Source organism: Rissa tridactyla, chromosome 23, assembly GCF_028500815.1.
Source record: "Rissa tridactyla isolate bRisTri1 chromosome 23, bRisTri1.patW.cur.20221130, whole genome shotgun sequence".
In the NCBI taxonomy this organism is placed as follows: domain Eukaryota; kingdom Metazoa; phylum Chordata; class Aves; order Charadriiformes; family Laridae; genus Rissa; species Rissa tridactyla.
In genome coordinates this window covers 841,547-854,078 of record NC_071488.1, presented here as the reverse complement: position 1 = coordinate 854,078, position 12,532 = coordinate 841,547, and the positions used below count along the sequence as shown (strand labels likewise).

The 12,532-nt window shown below is 60.7% G+C and overlaps 2 protein-coding genes across 2 annotated transcripts; one reads left to right on the top strand and one right to left on the bottom strand.

The window, feature by feature from the left end:
- Nucleotides 1-881: 881 nt before the first annotated feature.
- On the bottom strand, nucleotides 882-2,340 carry BOLA1 (bolA family member 1). The gene is made up of 2 exons (XM_054182933.1): nucleotides 2,209-2,340; nucleotides 882-1,620 (listed from the first exon to the last, which is right to left on the bottom strand). Exon 2 carries the CDS (start codon nucleotides 1,603-1,605, stop codon nucleotides 1,186-1,188), a length of 420 nt encoding a protein of 139 aa, XP_054038908.1. The 5' UTR covers nucleotides 1,606-1,620; nucleotides 2,209-2,340; the 3' UTR covers nucleotides 882-1,185.
- Nucleotides 2,341-4,237: 1,897 nt separating this feature from the next.
- On the top strand, nucleotides 4,238-11,142 carry LOC128900981 (nuclear receptor subfamily 2 group F member 5-like). Its single transcript, XM_054182689.1, has 3 exons — nucleotides 4,238-4,547; nucleotides 9,630-10,157; nucleotides 10,725-11,142. Exons 1-3 carry the CDS (start codon nucleotides 4,238-4,240, stop codon nucleotides 10,997-10,999), a joined length of 1,113 nt encoding a protein of 370 aa, XP_054038664.1. The 3' UTR covers nucleotides 11,000-11,142.
- Nucleotides 11,143-12,532: the final 1,390 nt, after the last annotated feature.

Here is a 12,532-nt window from a genome sequence, read left to right as displayed (position 1 = left end):
GACAGCCCTTGCCCTCGGTGTAACTTTGGGGTGCGCTGGGGGGGTCCAGCCAGGACTGGGTGTCCTGAGGCATCACCCATGGGTGCTGCCCCGCTTGCCGATGGGGGTGCAGGGGCTGCCCCAACCCCCCCCCCCCCCGCTCCTTGAATGTTGCGGGGGGGCACAGCTGCATTTTGGGGTGCAGTGGGGTGGGGACTCCCAAAACTGCCATTTAATTTTTTTTAACTCGTTTTTAAAGGATTTTCTTTCTTAGGGGGAGTGGCGTGGGATGGGGGAGGGGCACAGGGTGCTCCTTGTACCCCCTTTTCCCCCCCCGCCCCCAACCACCCCAGAGCACAAAACCACCAGCGGTTTGCAAAGCACAAAGCAGTGCCCAGACGCAGCACTGGCACCCCCCCAAAAAAAAAAAAAAGTGGGGTAAGGGGGGGGTTCCCGGGGCTGGGACCCTCCCCAAAACCAAGCAGGCTGGGCGTGGGGGGCTGTCCTGGCGCTGTGCCCCCCCCCCCCCCCGGGTCTGTCCCCAGGAAGAGATGGGAAGTGTTGGTCTATGCAAAAGCGCTTCGGAGGCCCCTGGCAGCACCCCAAAATCGTGGGCAGTCCCCCCAAATATTTAGGGCAGCCCCCCCCTGCCTCAGCCTCGCGAGCAGCCCCTCCTATACCCTCTAAGCGATCGAGCGGCGTGTGCTTCATCTCCTCCTCCTCCTCCTCCTCCTCCCCCCCCGTCCTTCGGTGTAGCTGGTCCGTGGGGGAGCACCCCCGTAGTTCTGTCTGTTCGCAGTCGTGCTGTGCTGTAGTTTTTAGATGTTTGTAAATCAATTAAAGAAACAAACAAAAAAACACCAAAACGACCCCAAATCCCCCATCCCGTGTGGAAGGAGCCCTTTCCAAGCTGCTCCATGAGGGAGCGTTTATTTTTTTGGGGTACAGGATGGGGGAACGCGACCAAGATGGTGAATTGATTTAAAAATTAAACTAAATGGGGGGACACACCCCCCCCAAAATCCCCCTCCAAGGGGGTAGCAGGAAGAGTTGGGGGGAGGATGGGGTCAGGGTGGGACCCAGGGGGTGTCTGGGGGTGATGCAGGGTGGGGGGCACCCCAGTATTTTTGTCTCTCCCCCCGAATTGGATTCCATCCCTGCCACGGTGTCACCAGGGGGTGACAGAGGGGACATCCAGCGCTGCTGTCACTGATTCCTGGGCGCATCCCCGTCCCCCCCAGCTGCGTCCCGGTGCCGCTCGTGCTTGGACCCCCCCAAACAAGGGGGCCGGGGGGGGACGTGGGGGTCACTCTCCCATTGCTGGGGGGTCCTGGCGACGATGGCGAGGGCGTGCAGGGGTCCGGCCAGCTCGGTGCGCAGGGCGGCGTGGACCAGGCGATGCCGCTGCAGGGGGGACAGCCCGCTGAAGTGCCCGCTCACCACCACGACCGCGAAGTGGGTTTCGGCCCCGGGGGGGCCACCGTGGCGGGGGCTCTCGTCCAGCACCTGGAGGTGGGTGGGCTGCAGGGCTGCATCCAGCTTGGCGCGGATGGCGCGGGCCAGGGGGCCGCCATCTGCCATGGCCCGCAGCCCCCGGACGGTGGCCGTCAGGAGGGGACCCTGCATCCGGAGAGGGGGGGGCTACAAGGGAGAGAGGAGGGGGTCAGCAGGGGCTGAGGCTGGGGGGGGGGGTGGGTGGGACGGATATGGAGTTGCATGGTAGGGGGGGAAAGGGGGTCGCTGCGGGGCCCTGCAGGATCAGACCCTGGAAATGGGGGAAGTTGGGGGGGTTCTATGGGGGAGTTGGCGGTTAAGGGTGATGATTTGGCGGGGGGGGGGCTCTGCAGAGTCAGACCCCACTGATGGCGGTGGCAGGAGGGGGTTTGTAATTTGTATGGGGGGGGGGTCCTGCAGGATCAGATCCTGAAAGTCGGGGGGGGGCGGGGGGTGGCAGCAAATGGGGGGGAGTAAGGGGTGGTGAGTCTGGGGGGGCCCTGCAGGACCAGGGGGTGGCAGGAAGCCGGGGGGGTGGTGGTGGGGGGGGTCACGGGGCAGTGCAAGGCCCCGAGGTGAACTCCGCCTTTCGGAGGGCAGGGGGGAGCCCCGTCCAGCGCCCCCCCAACAGCAGAGGAGGGGAGCAAGGAGAGAAGGGCCTGATCCACCCCCCGCGTCCCCAACCCCCCCGTGTGATGCAGGGGGCACCCCCAAACCCCGGGCCCCGGCCCTCACCCCGCCGCCGCTCCGGCTGCGCTCCGCCGCTGAGCACGCTGGGAGATGGACACCGCCCCCGCCACGTGACACCGGCAGAACTACAACTCCCACAAAGCCTTGCGGCCCCTGCCCCGCCGCCTCCGCGGGGTCTCCCCCGGGGCGCTGCCCTTGTACCCTGTCCCCGTCCCCCGCCCCTGGGGACATGACCCCCGGCCCCGTCCCTGGCCCCGTCCCCGGAGACCCGCCGGTCCCTAAAGCCCCGCCCGTCCCTAAAGCCCCGCCCCCTATTCCCGAAGACCACGCCCCCTCCTTGGGCCCTGTCCACGCCCCGCCTAGGCCACGCCCCAGCTCCCCGCCCTGATTGGCTGCGGGCCCTCCCTCGGCGGCACGCCCCGCCCCCTTCCCTTATATATGTGGCGGATGGGCGGGTGTTGGCGGCGCCACGTGATGCGGAGCGGGCGCGGATGGGGACGACGGGGGACACGGACACGGACACACAGACATGGACACACAGGGACATGGACACACAGAGATGGACACACAGGCATGGGCAGGGCCATGGACACACAGGGACACGGACAAGCGTGGGGACAGGGACACAGACATGCAAGGACATGGACACATGGGCACACGGGGACACGGACACGCGTGGGGACAGGGACACAGACACACAAGGACATGGACACATGGGCACACAGGGACACGGACACACAGACACGGACACGCGTGAGGTCGGGGCTGAGCACAGCCAGCACAGGGGTCCCTGCACAGACCCTGCGCAGCCGTCGATTCCTACGTGTGTACACAGACAGACATGGACTCCTGCGCGCACACATCGCACGCACGGAACCACACACACGGTGCACGCTTGGAGCTCTGCACGCACAGGCCCCCACAGCCGTAGCGCACAGACAAACCACACGCGTGGACTCGTGCACAAACGCAAGTTGCAAAGGAGGGTCCCTGCACGCCACCCCCCCCTTTGCACACACAGACACACACACACCGCACACCGCACACGTGGGCCCTCGTGTGTGCACGCACCCATTGCACACTCAGAGTTCTGCACACAGACAGGCACGGTGGGCACTCAGAGACACACACACACACTGCGCACATGGACTCACACATTGCACACTCGGGTCCCTGCACACCCCCCCCCACACACACACATTGCACACACGTCCCCCCCGCTCGGTGCACGCCCAGCTCCCTGCACACACACACACACACCCCTCGCTGCACGGACACCCATGGGCGGGCACCAGCACCCCCTCCCACACCCACTCCCCCCCCCCCCCCCCCGCAGGGGGTGCCCACAGCTCCGTTCACACCCCCACACACACCTCCCCCCCCATCCCCGGGGGCCGGACCGGTTCCCGGGGCTGGGACGGGGACAGCGCCGGGACCCCCCCCAATCCTCCCCGGGGAGCCGCCCCCCCTCCCCCGGTAGCCGCCCTCCCCCCCCCGCCCCGCCACCAGCCCGGCCCCCCCGGAGTCTCCCGCCGCGCCGGGCAGCCCCCGCGGGGAGGAGAATTAACTTTTCTCTTCCTCCTCCTCCGCCTCCGCCGCCCGCAGTCTGTCCCCGTCCTTCCCCGGCCCCGCCGCCGCCTTCCCCGGCCCGCTCCGGAGCTCCGCCGCCCCGGAGGGCGCTTCCTGAGCCGGGGCTCTTTTCTCCATCCCGGGGCTGCCCTCTCCGTCCCGGATCCCCTTCTCCATCCCCGGCTCACCTTCTCCGTCCCGGAACCCCCCGTCTCCATCCCGGGTCTCCTTTCCCGCCGCCACCTCCACCCCGCGTCTCCCCTCTCCATCCCGGCTCCCCCTCTCCATCCCCGGACCCGCTTCTCCATCCCGGTACCTCCCCTCCATTCCAGGTCTCCCCCCTCCATCCCGGACCGCCCCCCCCCTCCCCACCATCCCGGACCGCCTTCTCCATCCCCGGCTCTGCCCTCTCCACCCCGGGCTCCCCCTTCCCCCGCCCGGCTCCCCTTCCCCTCCATCCCCATCCCTTCCCCCGGGGGGGACCACCTCCCCCCCTTCCCCAGTCATGGCCCTGACGGCGGGGCCGTGGCCAGAGCCTCCTCTTCCTCCTCCTCCTCCTCCTCCTCCTCCCGGCGGCCCGGAGGCGGCGGGGAAGGCGGCGGGGGACTGCCTGGTGTGCGGGGACAAGGCCAGCGGGAAGCACTACGGGCAGTTCACCTGCGAGGGCTGCAAGAGCTTCTTCAAGCGCTCCGTGCGCCGCAACCTCTCCTACAGCTGCCGGGGCGGCCGCGACTGCCCCGTGGACCAGCACCACCGCAACCAGTGCCAGTACTGCCGGCTCCGCAAGTGCCTCCGCGTCGGGATGCGGCGGGAAGGTGGGGAGAGGGGCGGCGGGGAAGCGGAGAGGGAAGGGATGGGACGGAAAGGGGAGAGGGAAGGGATGGGAAGAAGAGAGGGAAGGGGACAGGGAAGGGGCGGGAGGGATGGGAAGGGGCAAGGGAAGGGGTGGGGAAGGGAGAGGGAAGGGGAGAAGGAAGGGATGGGAAGAGAAGAGGGAAAGGGAGAAGGAAGGGTTGGAAGAGGAGAGGGAAAGGATAGGAAGGGGAGAGGGAAGGGGAGAGGGAAGGGATGGGAAGGGGACAGGGAAGAGAAGGGGACAGGGAGGGGATGGGAAGAGGACAGGGAAGAGAAGGGGTCAGGGAAGAGAAGGGGAGAGAAAACAAACGGAGGGAAAGTGGAGGGGAAGACAGAGAGTGAGAGGGACTGGAAAGGGGAGAGCGTGCAAAAGGACCGAGGGTGGAAAAGAGGGAAAGGGGACGGGAAAGAGGGAGAAAGGATGGAAAAGGAGAGGGGATGCAAAAGGAGAGGGGATGCAAAAGAAGAAGAGAAGCTGGGAAAGAGGGAGAAAGGATGCAAAAGGAGAGGGGATGCAAAAGAAGAAGAGAAGCTGGGAAAGAGGGAGAAAGGATGCAAAAGGAGAGGGGATGCAAAAGGAGAGGGGATGGAAAAGAAGAAGAGAAGCTGGGAAAGAGGGAGAGGGGATGCAAAAGGAGAGGGGATGGAAAAGAAGAAGAGAAGCTGGGAAAGAGGGAGAGGGGATGCAAAAGAAGGGATGCAAAAGGAGAAAGGGTGGAAAAGAAGGACACAGGGTGGGAAAGAAGATGAGAGGATGGAAAACAGGGGGTGTGAAAAGAGCAGAGATGCAGAAAAGGTAAAAGGGATGGAAAAGAAGGAGAGAGTGGAAAAGAGGGAAAGGGAGTGAAGAAGGAGAAGGGCTGCAAAAGGAGAGAGTATGGAAAAGAAGGAGAGGGGCTGGAAAAGAGAGAGAGAGGTTGGAAAAGCAGGAAAAGGGCTGGAAAAGAAGAAAAGTGAGTGCGGGAGAAGGGACACAAAAAAAGGAGAGAAGATGGAAAAGGAGGGGGGGGTGCTAAAAAGGGACAGGTGAGAGCAAGGAAGAACAAGAGCGAAGGCAGAAAGGGAGGAGAAAAACTGGAAAAGAGCAAGAGGGAGCAAGAAATAAAAGAAAAAGGGGGAAGGGAGGAAAAAGTGCAGGAAAAAAAAAGAGAAGGGGGGAAGGAAAAGAGGGGAAAGGAGGAAGGGAGAGCGCGAGCCCGAATGGGAAAGACAAAAGAGAAAGAGGAAGGTGAGAAGGGGAGAGAGCAAAAAAGAGAACCCCCCCCCCCCAAAAAAAGAGAAAGAAAAAGGAAAGGGAAAGGGAGAGAAAGGGAAAGGGAGAGAAAGAGAAAGGAGAGACTGCAGAAAGAGAAAGTAAAAGAAAGAAAGTGAAAGCAGGTGAGAAAGGGCTGTCAGGGAAGGAAAGAGAAAGCAAAAAGGGGGAAAGAGAAAGAAAAATGGGGGAAAGAGAAAGAAAAAGGGGGGAAAGAGAAAGAAAAAGGGGGAAAGAGAAAGAAAAAGGGGGAAAAGAGAAAACTCCTCTCCCTCTTCTCTTTCCTTTTTCCTCTGATCTTTATCCTCCCTGTGTCCCTTGGGCCCGTCCTTTCGTGGGGAGCAGCCACAAATCAGGGAGGAACTTTTCCGGGGGGTGGTCAAGCACCCCCTGGCACCCCTGAACTCCCCAGTCCCATTCCTGCCCCCCCGCCCAGGGTTCCAGCTCCTGTCCCCACTCTGCACCCCGAATTCCTCATCACCCCCCAAGAGCCGCCGCGGGGCTCCCGCCCCTCCCCAGCGTCGCCTTCCAGGGGATAAACTTTCATATCATTAAATATTTTTCTGGGGCATTTCCTGCCTAGAAAAACCCCTTTCTTCTTCCACTGAATTATAACAGCATTTAAACTCCCTATTTCGACTTCAAATTTCTTTTTCGGCCTCAGCTCGGGCTGGGTTTATAGGTCTGGGGCTACGCCGACACGGGGGCAGTTTGCTTTTCTTCTCTGTTATGTGTCGCCCAGGGCTGTGGCTGTTAAAAAACCCGGGGATTAGAGGGCAATAATACAGATATTCTTTAAAAGATTAAGAATTTGGCTTTTTGGGGAGGAGTGTCTGGTAAATCTGAAGTTAATTAGTCTGAATGCTCAGCGTGACCGGGATTAAAATCACATTTCAAACTCCCGGTGATATGCGGCATGCCTGTCCCTTCGCCTCCAACCAGCCCCACCATCACAATTTGGGTTGATTTTATTTTTTTTTCCCCCAAAAAGCAGCAGCTTTAAAGCAGAATTTTTGGGTTTTTTTTTTTTTTTTTAAAGCCCGAAACGGTGCATCGAGGCACTGGTTTTGCCGCTACACCTACTCCTTGGTGCCAAATCTCTGCCGTGCGGTATCTCCCTGCTTGAATATGGACCTGGGCGGGGGGGGTGTCCTTATTTATATTTAAGGTCCTTATTTATGAATTTAGTATTTATAAATAATCACAGGCAGGGCCCAGACTGGGCTCAGCCGCTCAAAAAGGGGTTTTATTCTGCAGCCTCTCGAGTCATTGCTGATGGGCTGATTCTTCGGCAGCAGCGGTTCTCCCACCCAGAAAGTCGCCTTTTTTAGCATTAAAGAAAAAAAAATCCCCCAAATTCAAAAGTCACCTTTTCTAGCAGAAAAAAGAATCCCCAAAATTCCAAAATCGCCTTTTCTAGTGTTAAAAAAAAAAAAAAAAAAAAAAAAATCGCCAAAATTCAGATAAGGTGGGAAGTTGTGGTGGGAAAGGGAGCAGCTGCCATCCCAGTACAGCCACGGCATCGCGCTCGGGCGTGCAAAAAGGAGTGGGATTGGAGTCAGGGACAAAAAACCACCTCAAGCCTAACCCTCAGTTTTCCCTTTTCTTCCCCGAAAAGGCCGGTTGGATGTCTGGAGGGGGGGGACAATTCTTGCAGCAAGCCCCCATTGTAGCAAACACCCACCTGCTTCATGCAGTTGGAGCCGGAGCCAGGGATTAAATCCCTGGGGAAAATAAAACAACAACAAAAAAAAAATCCAGGTGAATTCCCTGCCCTGGAGAACCCACATTTCACCAGGTGGTTTGGGGTCAGATTTGTGTTTTTGGGTTTGTTTTGGGGTTTCTTTTTGTTAGATTTTTTTGTATCTTTGTTTTAATTCCGAAGTGCCACAAGCTGCTGGTTAACGCCGGGATCCGGTTCTGTGGGCACGGCCACGGTGGATCCCCTGGCATGGGGTGATTTCCCCATGCAGGGAAACCCCCATTCCCACCCCCCTGACACCCCACACTCCCTCTTGGCTCTGATTTTTCGGGGGAGGCTCCCAGCTGCCCTGAGACGTGCGTGAAGTCGCTGCAGGATGCAGCACCTCGGGCACGGGGAAAAGCTGCAGATGCTCATGGAAAAGCATACGGAGGTGAAACCGTCCCCAGGATTTAATTTACTGGCTCCGGCTTCTCTGTGCCTCAGTTTCCCCATCCGCTCACGGCATCGCCGGCTGTGCCCGGGGCAGCGATGCTCCCTGTGATGCTCCTTATCCCGGTGTTCCCAGCTGGAAACCGGCACCGAATCCGGCTCTGAAACTGGGAATTTGGGAGCTGAGCACTGCCTTGGGACAAATTTATTCCCTGAAGATGCTGGGGGTGCAGATGCTGGGAATGGGGCAGGATTTACGTGGGAAAAGTGGTTTACATCTTGGTTTTCCAAAAATCACCTGGGATGAGGCACTGGGAATGTGAGGCCTGATCCCGCGGCTGGGCCAAGGGAACAGGTTTTCGGGGATATCGGCTTGTCTGGCTCCTGGATCCAGCGCTGCCCATGGCCAGGGGAGCTGGGGGAGGATGAAGCCCCCCCTTCGGCTGCTCCCATGTATTTTTGGGGGCTAAAATAGCTTATTCTCTTGCAGGACACACCCAATGGTTTGAAGCGATTGTTTTGCCCAAAATGGGGGAAAAAAGGGTTTGGGGGGTTTGGGTCACGGAAAGGGCAGTTTGGGCTGTTGAAAAGGGGGTTGGGGGGATGAAAAGGAGTTTGGGCTGATGCAAAGGGGTCCATGGTGATGCAAAGGGGGGGGCTGGGTGATGCAAAGGGGTTTGGGGGGATAGAAGGGGTTCAGAGGTGATGCAAAGGGGGGGCTGGGTGACGCAAAGAGGGGGGTTTGGGTGATGCAAAGGGGGTTTTGGGGGGGTCACGGTGCTGCATGGAGGGGCTGTATGGGCAGCGAGGAGTGGGCTGCACCCCCACAAATGCCACACCAGGGTGATGCTGAGCAGCGAAAGCGTTTGGGGGGAGCTGGGGCTGCACGCCGCACCCCAAGGGCTGGGGCAAAAGCAGGCGGAGACACCCCACCCCCTGCTGACACCCCGATCCTGGGGACCCCTGATCCCCAAGGGACCCCTGTTCCCATGGCCCCCATCCCGACCGCTGGCTGACACTGGGACTGTCACGCCGCATTAGGCTAAGCCTGGCTCAGAGCCTGCCCCACTGCAGGGGGCGGCGATGCCGGGGGGGGCGAGCAGGGGGCACTGGGGAGGAGGAGGAGGCCAGACCCCCACCCACTGCTCAGCATCGCCAAGAGGAAAAAAAAAAATCCCCCACAATTTGGAGTTTTTTAAGCCCAAAGTGCAAAAACCTCAAGGGGTGGGAGCCGGAGGGGACCTCCTGTCGTTCCCCTCCCCCAGGTGCTGGCACTTTGGGGGGGACCACCCCCCAGCATGTCCCTGGGGTGCCTCGTTGGCATCAGCCCCTTGCAAGAAGGGGGGTGAACGCCGAATGCATGGTGACCTCCCCAAAGCTGGCACGCCATATTTTAAGGTCATTGTGGGTGGGGGCTGGCACTGGGGGCGGGCGTGTGTGGCACTGGGGAGGGGAATTGTCCCCATCCCAGATGGCACATCCCCCCCTCTAACATGGGTGGGGGCACACGCAGGGCTTCTGCAATCCATCACTTGGGGGGGACCATAGCCTGGTGTGTTTAATCTCTGGGAGGAATTTGGGGGGGGAGGGGGGCGCACACACAGGATGGTGATGGGAGCTGGGGGCTGGGTGCTGACTTCCTGCTCCCCTCCGCAGCCGTGCAGCGGGGCCGCATGGCTCACGCCCCGAGCAGCCCTGGCCAGTACCCACTGGTCCCTGGGGACCCCTACGGTGGCCATGGCTACTTAAGCGGCTTCATCTCCTTGTTGCTCCGCGCCGAACCGTACCCCCCAGCTCGCTATGGCGCCCAGTGCCTGCAGCCCAGTGGCGTGGTGGGCATCGAGAGCATCTGCGAGCTGGCCGCCCGCCTCCTCTTCAGCGCCATTGAATGGGCCAAGGGCATCCCCTTCTTCCCGGACTTGCAGCTTTCGGATCAAGTGGCGTTGCTGCGCTTGGGCTGGAGCGAGCTCTTCGTGCTGAACGCAGCGCAGTCGGCGTTACCGCTGCACGCCGCCCCGCTGCTGGCCGCCGCTGGGCTCCACGCCGCCCCCATGGCTGCCGACCGCGTGGTGGCCTTCATGGACCACATCCGCCTCTTCCAGGAGCAGGTGGAGAAGCTGAAGGCTCTGCATGTCGACGCTGCTGAGTTCGCCTGCCTCAAGGCCGTGGCCCTCTTCTCCCCCGGTGAGGGGGCGGGTCCAACAGGGAGGGGCTTAAGAGGGTGGGGCTGTGGGTGGGGCCTGGTGGGGTGGGGGCCTGAAGGGGTGGGGGGGGTCAATGGGAGTGCCGGGAATGAATGGGCTGGGAAGGGTTGGGTGTGGCTCAATGGGGTGTGGCTCAATGGGGTGGGACTCAATGGGGTGGGGTTTAATGGGGTGGGGTTTAATGGGATGGGGTCCCAAGGAGGTGGGGTTCCAGTGGGGTGGGCATCAATGGGAGTGAAGGGAAGGAATGGGCTGGGAAGGGTTGGGTGGGGCTCAGTGGGGTGGGGCTCAGTGGGGTGGGGCTCAGTGGGGTGGGGTCCCAAGGGGGTGGGCCTCAATGGGGGCTGGGGAATGAAAGGAGTGGGTCTGAGTGGGCGGGGCTAAAGGAGGTGGGTGGGGCTTAGTGGGGTGAGGTTAATGGTGGTGGGGCTGAGTGGGCGGGGCCAAGTGGGACGGGGTGATAGAGGAGGGACCGAATGGGTGGGGCCAAAGGGGCGGGGCCGGGGGTGGGGTCCCGGCCGTGCCTCAGTTTCCCTGCTGCCCGCAGACGCGGTGGGGCTGTCGGACCCGGGGCAGGTGGCCGGCCTGCAGGAGAAGTCGCAGTGTGCGCTGGAGGAGCACGTGCGGCGGCAGCACCCCAGCCAGCCCAGCCGCTTCGGGCGCCTCCTCCTGCGCCTGCCCGCCCTCCGCAGCGTCTCTGCCCCCGGCATCCAGCAACTCTTCTTCAGCCGCCTGGTGGGCAAGACCCCCATCGAGACCCTCATCCGCGACATGCTGCTGGCCGGCACCACCCTCAACTGGCCCTATGGCCCCATGCAGTGACACCTCCCCGCCCGGGACGGGGACCCCAAGGAGGGGACCCCAGAGATTGGGACAGCAAGGATGGAGATACCGAGGATGGGGCCACCAAGAATTGAGACCGCCCCAAAGATGGGATCCCCATGGTTGGGGACCCCAAGGAGGGGCTCCCAAAGATGGGGACACCAAGGATGGAGACACCAAGGGTGGGAGCCAATGGCTGGGGACTCCAAGGACGGGATCCCAAAGATGGAGGCTCCAAGGACTGGTACCCCAAGGTTGAGACTCCAAGGTTGGGGACCCCCAAAGATGGGACCCCCATGGTTGGGGACCCCAAGGATGGGAACACCAAGGTTGGAGACCCCATAGATGGGACCCCAAGAATGGAGACCCTCTCCCCAAGGCTGGGGACCTGGGGACTGGGATGCTGCTGGGGGGGGAACGCGACACTATTTTTCCCCCTGTTTAAGGGAGAAAAGCAGGTTTTTGGGGGGGCTGAACACCCCCAGCCAGCACCTGCCCCGTGGGCACAAGGCGAGGGGGGCTATTTATAAAGAGAAAATAAAATAAAAAGCGATATTCTACCCCCGGTGCCTCCCACACGTCGGGGACCGCACAGGATTATTCATGTTTGCCATGGTTTTTTCCTTATTACCGAGCGCTTCTTCCTCACGGCTCCTGGGATTGGGGGTTATTTTTTATTTTTAATTTATTTAGTTTAAAAAAATTGAATTCAACAAATTCAACAACTTTTTTTTTTTACTCTTTTTTTGTCTGGAATTGGGGTCGGACAGTAACCCTCCCACTATGGGCACGGGTGGTCCCAGGCTCATCCCAGTGAAGCCCCACCCACCCCAGCATGGCCCAGGGGATGCTCCCAGTGTGGTCCCCCAGTAAGGTCCCAGTGCAGCCCCAGATGGATCCCGGTACGGACCACAGTTTGATCCCAGTGCGCAGCCCCAGCCTCACGCCCTCCCAGTTTGGTCCCAGTATAGTTGCAGTCTCATCCCAGTAAGCGCCCTCCCAGTATCATCCCAGTATAGCCCCAGCATGTCCCCCAGTCTGATCCCGGTACGCCACCCCAGTCTCATCCCAGATGCACCATAGCATACCCCCGGTCCGATCCCTTTATTGTCACAATCTCATCCCAATAAGCCCCCCAGTCTGATCCCAGTATGGTGCCAGTCTCATCCCAGTAAACCTCCCAGTCTGGTCCCAGTAAGACCCCCAGTCTGATCCCAGTATGGCCCCCAGAAGCCCCCAGCCTGGGCAGGGACTGGTTTATTGCAGGTTTTTAACAGCCCATTAGAGAAAAGTCAGAAATGGCCTTTTCAAAGCGGCGGCACCGGCCCGGCCCCGTCTCACGCCCCCATAAATAACCTCTGCTGGGAATATTTTAAATAAACCCCGTGCGGGACAGGGGGCCTTAATTCAAGGACAAGCTGGAAAAGGCCACGGGGAAAAGTTATTGTCCCAGGGGTGAGCACAGGGACCCCCGTGGGGTGTTCCCCCCCCCAGGTGGACGCAGAATCTGTATAAAAATCCCAATGATATCAA

What these genes read in the sequence shown, in the direction of transcription:
- LOC128900981 (XM_054182689.1), top strand. Translation starts at nt 4,238, where the DNA reads ATGGCCCTGACGGCGGGGCCGTGGCCAGAGCCTCCTCTTCCTCCTCCT. An exon ending in CGTCGGGATGCGGCGGGAAG is followed by an intron (nt 4,548 to 9,629) that starts GTGGGGAGAGGG and finishes TCCCCTCCGCAG; the next exon opens with CCGTGCAGCGGGGCCGCATG. An exon ending in CGTGGCCCTCTTCTCCCCCG is followed by an intron (nt 10,158 to 10,724) that starts GTGAGGGGGCGG and finishes TGCTGCCCGCAG; the next exon opens with ACGCGGTGGGGCTGTCGGAC.
- BOLA1 (XM_054182933.1), bottom strand. Translation starts at nt 1,605, where the DNA reads ATGCAGGGTCCCCTCCTGACGGCCACCGTCCGGGGGCTGCGGGCCATG.